Below are 13,765 nucleotides of genomic sequence, written 5' to 3' on the forward strand. Positions count from 1 at the left end.
CATCCCAGCATGGCTGGTTTTCCTCCCCCCCCCGTCCCATCCCTCCTGGCATCACGTGCTCTCCTTTTCCCGGGCACGACCTACTGCATCACCTCAGCTGTCTGCCGGCCGTCCAGCTCAAAGGCGGCTTCTCTGAACTGCTGGCGGCAGGCTGCAGAGCTCCAGAGTGCGCTGGTCAAGGGGCTGGCAGGCTGTGGCTACTGACGGACACTGTCGGCCCCCATGTGCTCGCTGGCCTCTGTGTGCAGGGGCCGATGGTGTCAGGCAGCAGCCGCCCTGGCCCCTGCCTTGCCTTGCCCTGTGACAATGGCACCCTCGCCTTGCCTCGCCTCACCCCACAGGATGAACCTCCTGCCTACCGCCCCACCTGCCAGAGACCCCCTGGATCTCTCCCAACCCTGCCTGGCCCCCACAGGCGTCCCTCCCCACGAGCAACATAGAGTGACTATGCCCACCTTTCCCACACCCACTCTCATGACCACCACAGCCACGCCCACCTGGCACCCAGTGATTAGTGGATTTTGGGTTGCAGTTTGGGCACTCAGTCTCTAAAAGGTTCGCCATCACTGGTCTAGATTATATTGTACACTAACATGCCTGCTTTAGAGAATATTTTTCTCCTTTAGCAACAGTTATTCAAAACTCTCTTCATTATTTCCTCTCCTTTCCCTCCTCATTAACATTCCAACTAGAAGTGCTAGGATTTGCCCAGGGTCCACTTCTTTCCTTGGGTACCTCTTCTGCATAGGCCTCACTTCTGAGCTTAGCTCAACTCATGTTTTTGTGAATATCTATACAGACATCTATAGAGTTAATCTTGATTTTTTTACCACAACCTTTCTCTTTTTGACACCTCTTGCTGTAGAACTTTCCCAGGGGGAAAAATAAAAGCTGCAACGCCTGTTGGCAGCCATTGAAGAATGGCCAGTGAGGTTCAAAAACCACTCCTGGAAAGCTCCTGCTCTGGCCCTTCGGAAGATAGGGACTCAGAAAATGACACTGTGAGTAAACATCAGGACTCAGATAATGATCAGAGTGAATATAACACAGTTGCCAAATGTTTGGGTGAGGATGCTGCACCTTTGGAAATGCCAGCACAGCCTGCTGATCCATGCCAAGCCACGAAAATGAAAGGGAAACGTGAAGAGGAGCCAACGACCGAGGCAGCCTTGGTGCCGCCTCCCGTGGAGATAGCTGTCCCTGTTCCAGTGCCACCCTTGAACGAAGGGAAGGGAGCAAAACGGATGATGGAGGATGATGCTGATGTTTTTAAAGACATGCCTGATGTATGCCAGGAAGCTAGAGAGCCAGGAAGGGCTATGCTGCTGCCTGACCTCTTTGGGGAAGCCCAGGAAGCACACAGCAGTTTGGATGTCAGCCGGGCAGGAGGCTGCACAAAGGTGGAACAGGCTATTCCTTGCTTGTCCAACACGGTCTCAGAAAATCAGCGCAAACGCTTTCGGGGTTTTGCCTATAAAGAGACTGAAGGTCCCCAAGTGGCTTATGAGCGGCTCCAGGAATTGTTGTTCCAGTGGTTGAAACCAGAGGCCCGCAGCAAAGAGGAAATCGTTGAGCAGCTAGTCCTCGAGCAGTTCCTGAACCTCCTCCCTGACGATGTCCAGAAATGGGTCCGGGAACGTCGTCCAGAAAATGGGGATGAGGCTGTTGCCCTGGCAGAAGACTACCAGTTTCTGCATCCTGAGCCTGGACGGCAGCCCTATCCAGAGAGAGCAAGGCAGCGGGCTTCAGCAAGAAGCTGGCTGCGCTGAAGCCTCGGGAGCAGACAGGCAGGAAGGGCTCTTTGTAAGTAGCAGGGAAGGGACCCTTAGGGGTAGAAAGTCTTCTTTCTGGTCGGCCGATGGGTACTCTGCTCAGAGGTTTGCTACTGCTCAAAACTAAATAGAAGTGATAATTTCGGGCAGCTGCTGCGCTCCTTGTACACCAAGTTCTGTATGATGCTTTGCATGACAATAAAAGGCTGATCTATTCCAAAATGTACTTCCTATTCAGCTTTTGCTTATAGATTGCCTTTTTTCACCATGTATTGTTGAAACATAAAGACCACCAATAATGTCACAAATCTCTCTTAATTATGGTTTTCAAAGCATTGGTAGACTTCTGTAACAGGTCCTGGACTGTGGTTTCAACCAGCATTTAGCCTACATTGCCCAAACTGAAACCCAAAACCCACTTATTCATTGTCGAGTGCCGGGTGGGTGTGGCCCATTGGGTGGACATGGCCCATTGGGTGGGCGTGGCTGCGGTGGGACTAAAAAGTTCAATCAATTCCAACTTTTCAAGATCTTTTTTTCCTGCGAGAAGTTGAAATTGACTGATTGAACCTTTTTTTTTTTTTTTGCACACGGCGGCGGAGGCCTAAAGCGAAAAGGTTTTATAAAACCCAGCTGAAGGCCTAGGACTGGGACGACGGCACACGTGCCCACAGAGAGGGCTCTGAGTGCCGCCTCTGGCACCCGTGCCATATGTTTGCCACCACTTGGATAGCTCATGGTTAACTATTGTTATTTCCTTTGCATTTACCACTCAAGTTGTTTACCTCCCTCTGCCATCCTATACCTTAGTGGGGCATTTTCTAAAAATCCCACATGAGACTAGAAATGAAAACTTTACAGGTGTGTTCAGATTTGTTTTTGTTTTTTTTATTTTTCCTTACAGCTGAGGAGACTCAAAGATCTAGTAATCTACCAAGCTGAAGAATTTTGAAGTCCCAAACCACACTTCATCTTTGCCGAGTATGAAAATGTTTTTAAACCTTTCCCTACTGTGAGTGTTTCTCCCAGGGAAAGCCTCACCTGATGTGTACCTAGGGCTTGCATCTGTGCACTCTGCAGCACAAGGATCAATTGGGGTGAGGACAGTACAGCACGTGAAAGGGAGAAGACTAATGTGTGTACTTGTGAATCCTTTGAAGCAATTCAGAAGAAAGGCCCTGCCCCCACCCCCCCAAAAATAATACCCCACTTAACTCGGATTGAATTTTGATATATCTGAGCCGGCTTTTGCATAGCCTCTTCTGTGGATAACATCTCAACTGTCCAAAATTTGCTTAGGTAAATCCACTTTTCCTTACCCATCCACTAGCAGTGAGTAGTAGAGAATTACAGCATTTTGCTTCTTTTTTTCCAGAGCACTGTCTTGTGTTTTGGAGAGGTTGATCTCCTGGGCATGCCTTTTTTTTTTTTTTTAAGGAGACTTGACTTATGTCATAGCTGAAATCTCTTGAGCATCATTTGAATGCTGTTCCAGAACCTTTCAGTTGGAGAAGCATCTCAATGTAGAGATGGTTAAGTAATGCTGGGCTCCTGCCTAATGCTTATCACTTTCCCCTTGTCAATTTGTCTGCTGTGGGTATAGAGTTGCCATTGCTAGCAAAACATCCACAATGAAACTCCACATGGCTCTGCATATTTTGCTGGGCTGTTTCAGGTGTGCTTTGGCTAGATCCTATGGGGAGTCCCCTAGGAGACTTGCCGTGAGACTGGGCAGACCCATCCAGGAAACCAGCGCTGGCATTTTTAGCAGCAGCCACACCATGAAATATCCATCTAGGAATCTCTTCTTAGAGATTCCAAAAAAGACTGATTATTTGCTAGGAAACAAGTAATGTTCTAATTGGCAGACCAACCTCTCTCTCTTGAGCTTTGTGTAATGTTATTGTCAATGGCTTAGCCTTAGAATTTAAACCAGCCATTCTGATGTACAAATCAGAACTCACCTGATGGGCCAGCTGTGCATTGCATGTCACACACCCTTTGAACACAGCAGACTGTTTTCTCTATAGCAGCAGAACTCCTGTTGGTAGAGAACTCTGTTTTTGAACCTCTTTGGAGTCCTAACACAATGTTATTCTTGCCTTGTAAAAAATGACCATATTTTTAGCCATGCTTTTCTTTGCATAATCAAATGGGGGTATTTTTAGATGGCTGCAAGGAAGAAAGAGACTTTCTTACACATTGACTGAAAATACCATCTATTCATATTCTTAAGAGTTTCTTTTCCATTTTTTTCATATCAGTCTTGGGCCATAAGCATCATTGGCTGCGTTCGCACAATGCAAAGATCCAGGAGCTTAACTTTTTTTTTCTGGCTCAACAGATTTGCTTAGTTTTTGAATGGCCTACTGGGATGCAGCTTTCCTGAAGCTGGGCCAGACACTCAGTTTGACTTAATTTTATTTACATGAAATGTTAATAAAAGTTAAACATACAGTTCTTTTCCAGTGATGTATTTGATGGCTTCTCACCCCTGCTTTAGATAACAGGGCATAAATAGCTCTGCTAGATTGACCAAAACCTATCTCGGTCCAAAATTTTGTTTCTCGCAGTGCCCACTAGATACTGCTGAGATACACACAAGCAAGAAATGAGGGCATCCCCTGCACCTGATAGTTGGACCGTACTTCCCCCAGCTTGGAAGCGTTCACGATTAATAGCCCTTACTGCGTCTGTCCTCATTGGGTCAAAAATCTATCCAAGGTGATTATCGCTACATTACATACTATTGAATTAAACAGGTTAAGAACAATGTATTTGGTCTGTAGATGAAAGGAAGGGCCAAGGTAGACTTATCTGAGAATGAGTCCTGTTAAAGGACTGCCTAGGGAGGACTACCTAAGATGGAAGCTGAGTTCTTAATAATAGCAAAATCAAACCTAGCTCAGTTTAGGTTATGTAATGATCTGAACTCTGCTAGCAATCCATAAATGGTAGGAACAAATGTAAGTTGGCTTTACACATTGCATTAGGCCACGGGTCGGCAACCCGCAACTCGAGCTGCATGCGGCTCTTTCATTCTTCTATTGTGGTTCCTAGTCCTCCACCATTTGCAGTCCCACAAAAAAAAAGTGGAACTAAAAAAGTTCAATCAATTCCAACTTTTCGCGGAAAAAAAAATCTTGCGAAGTTGGAATTGATTGATTGATTGAACTTCTTTTGTTTGTGGGACTGTAGACTTATCAGAGAATGAATCCTGTTAAAGGACTGCCAAGGGAGGACTACCTAAGATGGAAGCCGAGTTCTCAATAATAGCAAAATCAAACTAGCTCAGTTTAGGTTATGTAATGATCTGATCTCTGCTAGCAATCCATCAATGGTAGGAACGAACGTCAGTTGGCTTTACACATTGCATTAGGCGATCAAACAGGTTGGTTTGGTGATGGCTTCCTGACCTGTATGAACCTAAGCAATTGTGAGCTTCATTGCCGTCCTTCAGAATTTTTGTTTTCCAATTTCCCACTCTAGTAATATCCTTTCCACCAAGTCAGACATTTTTCTTTACTTTTTTTTTTGTAATTTATTGATTTTTTAAAACATAAATCAGTTAATAATTGGTGAACAGTGTGCTTTCTGGGTTTACATTTGTAAAACAATCACTAACAACTGATTTCTATAATCCATAATCCACTTAATAATTTTAATTGATTTCCTTTTAATTGCATTTAAAAATTTAACTCTATTTTTTCCATATGAACCATCTCACACTTTTACATTTCTTAAGGAATAGATAAAAATATAAAAAAATAGATAAAATAATAGATAAAAAGGAGAGCAAGAGTAAAAAAACCAAAAAAATAACATACTACTTAAAATATATATCCCTCCTAAGCTAATATATATTTGTTTCCAAGATTTCTTATTCTTTTTAACCATAATTAAAATATGTTTAATCTTTAAATATTCCATTTAATACATCTAGTCATTTAGTCCTTTAACTCTTATTCAAAATATTTTTATCCATTATAATTTTCTTAAATTCAATCACATTTAAATATCTAAAACATTTACTTTATCTAAGGCATTTCAACTTTTTTATATTACTCATATAAAGAAATAGAATAAAAAAGGGGGGAAAGCATACCATATTATTTAGGGGATTCATCCCTCCTAGAGTGACATATATATTCCAAATCTTTTCTATTTCTTTAACCATATTCAAACAAATGTTTCTTTTTAAAGTATTCTCTCTGGTAGGTCCCATCATTTATTTTTTTGATTTCCACTTTGGTCTTTTTCCTTTGCCCGGTATCTTTCTTAATCAATGTATTTTGCTGAGTCAAAAGGTTTTTCCATATGTTCATAAATGTTAATGTAGATATAAAAAGTAAATCAGATGAAGTGTCTTTGTACAGGGCTTCTGACTTTCCATGTTTGTTGAAAATCTTTTTCTTTCTCTCCGCTTCTCTTATCGTTTTCTTTCTCTCCGATGTTCCTGACATTTCTACAGCCCATTTTATCCAATCTGTTTTCTTGTCCTCAGATTTATTTTGCAGTCTTAAGGGATAAGTTGTTTTCCAATTCTTGTGATTTTTTCCCCCACCAGGATTAAATCATGTTTCCTTGTTTTGTTAAGTCCCATCTTTAAGTCTCTATTCTCAATTTTGTATCCATTTATCTGTTTTATCTGCTCCTTTTCTGTTGTTGTTTTCTGGGAATTATTTTTGTTGTAGAGTTAACTTGGGAATATATTCCAATGTAGTTGGATATGGTTAAGGATATAGAAGAGATGTATTTTCTCCTTTTAACTTTTTCAAAAGTTTTCACGGGGGGCAGGTCGCATCTGTATTTCCTGCAATAATGTTCTGGATCCAGTCAGTATAATCGAAGACATTGGTGTAGAGGCCAGGCTCACGCGGTTGGGCACAAGTATCGGCCCCCCAAGATACAATGCCCTGGATTTCTCCATTACAGATGAGGGGTCCCCCAGAGTCACCCTGTTGAGAAAAATCAAGCATGAAACATTACTACCATATCTATGAATGGGAAGTAGAGCAAACAATTTCCTCCCATCGTCCATTCACATATAGCCCCCAAATGTTTCACTGCGATGTTCCCCAATCCAGGATCCTTGTAGAAGAATTTAACTCATTGAGTTTCCCCCACCAGAATCACCAATATTGGGATGTCTGGAAATCTAGACACCTAGAAGGCACTTGAGTCAGCAAAAGCCATAACTTTGTATGTTTCTACAAGATGCCTTCAAGGCTAGATCTCTATCATAGCTTTGAAAACTGGCATCATTTCCTTAGGAGTCTGTCTTAAAACGGATCATCTTACCACACATGAATCTTTGCCTCCTTCCAGGATACCTGCGCACAATGTTCTGCTTGTCGCTGGCAACCCTGCGTAAGCTGCTCGACATACCTCATAATCGAGTATGTTAATGTTAGCACAATGAGGGACATCGGGATAAGTCTCTGAAAAAAATAAAAAATAGGCAAAATTCTGCCTTTCACAATTTACCACCTAGATGCATAGAGCTACAATTTCCATTGTCTCCAACCAGTGGAGCTGATCTCATTGCCTGGAATAGGAAGTGTTGTCTTTCAAAGCTGTTCAAAGGGACTCCTGGGAAAAACAGATTTACTTAAATGTTTTTTGTCAAGATATTAATAGGTCTTAAATCAACTGATGGACATTTGAAGGGTTCTCAAATTTCTCCAGCACTCTACGCAAAAATTGCCTTGTTGGAAAAGCGGGGCTTTTGCTAGTTCAAAAGTCACAGAACTGATCTCGCATCCCCTGGAGATGACCTAGAACGGGGGTCTCCAAACTTGGCAACTTTAAGACTTGTGAACTTCCACTCCCAAAATTCCTCAGCCAGCATACTGAAACTTCCATATCTGAAGATGAAGCAGACCCGTAAGTTTGTATTGTGTACAACAGTGGTTCTCAACCTTCCTAATGCCACGACCCTTTAATAAAGTTCCTCATGTTGTGGTGACCCCCAACCATAAAATTATTTCCGTTGCTACTTCATAACTGTAATTTTGCTACTGTTATGAATCGTAATGTAAATATCTGATATGCAGGATGTATCTTCATTGTTACAAATTGAACATAATTAAAGCATAGTGATTAATCACAAAAACAATATGTAATTACATATTGTGAAATATTTATTTCTAATTACAAATAAATGAAATTTTGTCTTGAAGCATGGGTGCCGAATCGCACCTTCAGCTGCTCCACCTATGGCTCTGAAGGGAGACCTGGCCTTTTCTCTTCTTTAAATGAGCCCTTGAAGTTGCCTGATTAGGTTAAGCATGACCTGTGAAAAATTAATATGATTGTGTATGGGGGGGAGTGCTTATGGGGTGGGAGAAAATAAGGATTAGTTGAGGTGATACTCAAGGGGAGCTATACTTGTAGACATTTGTTGTCCATGTGTGTGATGTGGCCCACACAATTTGACTCTTCAGCCTGAGCCACTGCCCGTTTTTCTACCTCCAGCTGAAATTCACTGAGGGTGTGGAAGAGGACCCCTGTCCTTCCAGGACAATTGATCCTAATGACCCCTCAGAGCTTCTCTCTCTGAAGAAGGCAGAAGGGAAACCTTGGCTCTTTTATGACTCGTCGACTTGAACTCCCAGAATTCCTGAGCCAGCATAGCTCAGTTCTGGAGCTGTGCCTGCCAGAATCTTAGGAAAGATTTTTGGAAGGAGGTCTTGTCCACTGAGGCAGAGGCAGCAGAAGGGAAATCCATTCCTTCCTCCCACCCCACTGCTGGTTCCACTGAGCAATAATCAACTGCTTTTGNGAAACAGAGAAAAGGCAGGCAGGAGGGGAAAGGGAAACACATGCTGCAGACCAAAACATCCACCCAAAGCAGCTTTCATCTCCAAAGCCCCCCCACTTGATCTCTTCCCTTTTCACTGCCTGGACCAGTTTTCCTTCTCCCACCTGTAATGAAATGGATCTCAGAGGAGGAGAGGACAAGGCGGGGGGGCGGGGGAATCAGCTGCCGTGGGAAGAGAGGAAAAAGCTACTATACTTTTATGCCCGCCACATAAGTAGGAACAAAGCTCCCACATTTATCATTAGTGTGATCTATCACTGGGTGCATATGTGCGTATGAGAAAGAGAAAATTTACATTGCAAGCAGTAAAGTTTTGCTGTTACTTTAAATTCACTGGGTCTCCATGTATTCCAAAAAACCTGTGGTGCCTCAGTGGTTAGTTGAAAATTATTTGTGTGAGTCCTTAATTATTTCCCAGCTCTTGACCAAGGCTGTGTGACTTGTCTGCTCTAGCTACACCTATTTGGTAGAAACCTAGGTAGAAAACAAGGTGGGCTTACAAGATCTACCTACCTTGGCAGGCTTGAATGTGTGGATGACCATAAGCAAAAGCTGAGAGTGCATGTAACACTTCCATGGCCTTACTAGCAATAGCAATAGCATTTAGACCTATATACTGCACTCTCTGGGTGATTTACAATATCTGCATATTGCCCCCAACAATCTGAGTCCTCCTTTTATCAACCTCAAAAGGATGGAAGGCTGAGTCAACCTTGACCCCGTCAGGATCGAATTCCAGGCTGGGAGCAGAGATAGCCAGCAATACGGCATTCTAACCACTGCACCAGCAGGACTTAAAAGGAAGAAGTCCTCTGGAACCATCCACAGAGATTTTATATCCATTGAAGGATAGACCATGTTTTTGAGTTCATATTTGGTATTTTGAGAGCAAGTGGTAAATATACTCTGAAAACATCCTCCGTGGGAGACTTCTCCATTTCCAAAACGGCCATGGCCATTCACAAAACACCCCATTATTAAAGGTAATGAAGCCACACAAGACTAATGGGACTTTTCTGATTCCCAACAGCACTGCTATAAATAAACCTAATCCTATAGGTTTTTTTTTTAGCTATACAGCATGCCAGTTCCTTATTTCTTTTATTCCAAGGACCTTGTGGGTGTGGAACTGATAAAGAAATGAAATCTTAGGGAATTCCATTGTCCATCCACATTCCAATATTCATGGGTGACATAGTGGGACCCTAGACCCAGTTGATGTTACATCAAACGCTGATTCTGAGAGTATAGACAGAGATCCCTACCATTAGGAGATGTGATTGCGCCCCATCCCATAATACTGCAAACTGAGCCCACACTGGGAGGGTTGGAAGGCAAGCTGAGAGGCGCAATGTGTGCACTGTTCCTAACAGGTCTGTTCAGCCTGATCAACATGATGTCCTTGTCCCATTTGGTATAGTTTTTGCTACTGAGGCAAAAGTACTTCTTCTTTGGGAATCTTCCCTGCTTATCCTCATATTGTACACTTTCGTTATGCACACCAAGGTATATGTGCATATATCTCCTGCAAAACAAACAACAAGTTAAAAACAACAACTTAAAATAAACTCTATATTACTTGGAATGGTCCTTGACCTCATTTTGGCCCTCAAGCAGGATTGTTAGGACCTGAAACCTGGAAGAGTTACAGTCAATGTCCTAGAGATCTGGGTTTCCTCAAGAAATTTATTCAAGGTGATTGAATAAGCTATTTCCATTGTTTATGCAAAATCATGAAGCGTGATTTCACCTGTGTGCTGTTTAGCACTCAAAAAGCTCAGCATATAGTATGAATCCATCTCTTTATTGACATGGAGGTGTATTGTGTGAATGTTGCATTTATTAATTGTAGATGGCTGTGTTAAAGATAGAACCCATGTGGTTACAGTACTAATGTTATGACTTTGTATTGCACACATCTTCTCTCAACCCGGCCTATCTCAAAGGATGGTGGGATAGATAAAAATGAACACAAAATCTGGATATTGCCCAGTCTGCTCTTGTTTAGAAGAGGTATTAAGATGTAGTTCCTCACCCAGGCCTTTGATAAGAGAGAGAGAAGCCTCTCACTTCATCATCTTTTTATCTTTTATGTTTTACTGATTTTTTTTAAAAAAAACATTTTTTTATGGCAAACCCCCAGAGTGAGGCAGCATATGGTTAATATTTTCTGGTTAGTTGTGCAGTTAGTCAGATATTTAGACTGGATTTGGCATTTTTATACACCTATCAAGTCCTTCCCAAGGACCTGTGGTAGGTAAATTTTGTGGTTCCATGGTATTACGGGGATTGTCACAGGATGTTCCAAGTAAGGCTGCCTTTTGCAATTGACTGTGGTGATTTTGTCAATGCTGATGGTATTCAGGTAATGTTCCAGATTTTGTTATTCTTGTTATTATTATATCCCAGAAAAAAGGAAAGATATGAATACTGTTGTTAAGAAGATGAAAATTCGACCATAAATATAAACAGCATTGCTCAAGATATGATTGTGAGGAGCAATAGCAGTAAAAGCAGAACATTCATTCAAAATGCACAGAGAAGTCACTAAAAACTAGCAGAAACATTATAAAAAAATCTGGATATCTAAACAAGATCTCCCTCAACCCTTCCACATTCTGTAATGCCCTCACCCATCACAGTGTGCAGCAGTAAGCACCCATTCCTGGTTGATCAAAGTCCCACCGCATTGCAACTTGTCAGTGTACACGAGTACAAGGAAACGATGTTCATTTATGTTACATTCATCACCTCCAATGACCAGTTCAGAAGACCTTTGTGCTGCAAAGAAACGAAAAACATTCAGTGTTTGGCTGTGGAGTAGAACATAATTGCAATAATAATAATAATAATAATAATAATAATAATAATAATAATAATAATAATAGTAGTAGTAATAATAATAGTAATAATAATAGTAATAGTAATAATAATAATAATAATAATAATAATAATAATAATAATAATAATAATAATAATAATAATAATAAAGTTGGAAGGGACCTTGGAGGTCATCTGGTCCAATCCCCTGCTCAGGCAGGAAACCCTATACCATTTCAGACAGATGGCCATCCAGTCTCTTCTTAAAAACTTCCAGTGTTGGAGCATTCACTGCTTCTGGAGGCAGGTTGTTCCACTGGTTAATTGTTCTAACTGTCAGGAAGTTTCTCCTTAGTTCTAGGTTGCTTCTCTCCTTGATTAGTTTCCATCCATTGCTTCTTGTCCTGCCTTCAGGCACTTTGGAAAATAGCTTGACTCCCTCTTCTTTGTGGCAGCCCCTGAGGTACTGGAACACTGCTATCATGTTCCCCCTCGTCCTTCTCTTCATTAAACTCGACATACCCAATTCCAGCAGCCGTTCCTTATATGCTTTAGCCTCCAGTCCCGTAATCATCTTTGTTGCTCTTCTCTGTACTCTTTCTAGAGTCTCAGCATCTTTTTTACATCGTGGTGACCAAAACTGGATGCAGTATTCCAAGTGTGGCCTTACCAAGGCATTGTAAAGTGGTATTAATACTTCATTGATCTTGATTCTATCCCTCTGTTAATGCAGCCTAGCACTGTGTTGGCCTTTTTGGCAGTGCAGCACACTGCTGGCTCATATTTAAGTGATTGTCCACTAGGACTCCGAGGTCCCTCTCACAGTTACTACTATTGAGCAAGGTACCCCCTATACTATACCTGTGCATTTGGTTTTTCTTGCCTAAATGTAGAACCTTACTTTTTTCACCATTGAATTTCATTTTGTTAGATAGCGCCCAGTGTTCAAGTCTGTCCAGATCCTCCTGTATCTTAAGCCTGTCTTCTGGAGTATTGGCTATTCCTGCCAGCTTGGTGTCATCTAGCAAATTTGATGATTTCAGCATCTATCCCCGTGTCCAAATCGTTGATGAAGATGTTGAAGAGCACTGGGCCCAGAACAGAGCCCTGGAGCATCCCACTACACACTTCCCTCCATGTAGATGCAGTTCTATTGAGGACCACACGCTGAGTACGGCCGGTCAGCCAGCTACGGATCCATCTGGTGGTGATGCTGTCTAACCCACATTTTTCTATCTTATCAAGTAGTAGGTTGTGATCTACTTTATCAAATGCCTTACTGAAGTCCAAGTAAATTATATCCACAGCATTCCTCTGATCCACTAATTTTGTCACTTGGTCAAAGAATGCAATAAGATTTGTCTGGGATGATCTGTTTTTGACAAACCCATGTTGGCTTTTAGTAATGACTTTGTTTGCCTCTAGGTGTTCGCTGATTCGTTGTTTGATTATCTTTTCCAAATTCTTCCCAGGTATTGAGGTCAGGCTGATAGGTCTGTAATTTCCTGGGTCCATTTTTTCCCCTTTTTTGAAGATGGAAACCACATCAGCTCTTTTCCAGTCCTCCGGTAGTTCCCCAGTGCTCCAGGATCTTTGAAAAATATAGTTAAATAGTTTTGAGATCACATCTGCAAGTTCCCTGAGAACCCTGGGGTGTAATCCATCTGGTCCTGGTGATTTGAACTCATTTAGGCTGGACAGGTGCTCACTTACCATTTTCTTGCCTATCTTAACTTGCGTTTCTATTCTGTTTTTTTATGGCACTATTTTTGGTAGGTTGGTCTGTTTTTTCCCTTTGTGTAAAGTCAGATGCAAAAAACGAGTTAAATAATTTTGCTTTCTCCCTGTTCCTTGTCACCTTCTTGCCACTTATCCCCACTAATGGACCAATTATTCCCTTCACTTTTTTCTTGTTTTTTACATGTTGAAAGAAGCTTTTTTTGTTATTTTTTACTTTGGTCACAAGCGTTAGTTCATTTTGAGCTTGGCTTTCCTCACTTCATCTTTGCAGGCTCGGGCTATTTGCTGATATTCTGACTTAGTTATGTGCCCCTCTTTCCACTTTCTATACTTGTCCTTTTTATCTTTCAATTTATCAGTACACTAATTTTGGAGGGTAAGAGATGACTGTGGGACACCAGCATCAAACCAGTAGAATCAAATGGATTATTTGCAAATCATATATATGTCTATGCCCATGTAGGTAAATTACCTTAACTGCTTGTACAAGCAAAGCTGGAGACCAATGTTTAATACTTTCCAATCAGTTATTAATACAGGTAATTCTGGACTTACAACAATTCTTTTAGTGACCATTCAAATTTACAATGGCACTGAAGAAAGTTACTGA

The 13,765-nt window shown here is 41.6% G+C and overlaps 2 protein-coding genes across 2 annotated transcripts in view; one reads left to right on the forward strand and one right to left on the reverse strand.

Moving 5' to 3' along the window:
• The first annotated feature begins 877 nt into the window (after positions 1–877).
• LOC107287545 (SCAN domain-containing protein 1) lies at positions 878–2,955 on the forward strand. Its single transcript, XM_015816068.1, has 2 exons — positions 878–1,803; positions 2,677–2,955. Exon 1 carries the CDS (start codon positions 921–923, stop codon positions 1,767–1,769), a length of 849 nt encoding a protein of 282 aa, XP_015671554.1. The 5' UTR covers positions 878–920; the 3' UTR covers positions 1,770–1,803; positions 2,677–2,955.
• Positions 2,956–6,556: 3,601 nt separating this feature from the next.
• LOC107287557 (transmembrane protease serine 9) overlaps positions 6,557–13,765 on the reverse strand; it is a 39,303-nt gene continuing 32,094 nt past the window's right edge. Inside the window, exons 13-16 of the mRNA XM_015816078.1 lie at positions 11,229–11,426; positions 9,861–10,120; positions 7,074–7,213; positions 6,557–6,730 (exon numbers count right to left, since the gene is read on the reverse strand). Coding sequence (XP_015671564.1) covers positions 6,557–6,730; positions 7,074–7,213; positions 9,861–10,120; positions 11,229–11,426 — 772 coding nt within the window. The remainder of the gene's footprint in view (positions 6,731–7,073; positions 7,214–9,860; positions 10,121–11,228; positions 11,427–13,765) is intronic.

Source organism: Protobothrops mucrosquamatus, unplaced genomic scaffold (assembly GCF_001527695.2).
Source record: "Protobothrops mucrosquamatus isolate PMUCROS unplaced genomic scaffold, P.Mucros_1.0 scaffold399, whole genome shotgun sequence".
Taxonomy (NCBI): domain Eukaryota; kingdom Metazoa; phylum Chordata; class Lepidosauria; order Squamata; family Viperidae; genus Protobothrops; species Protobothrops mucrosquamatus.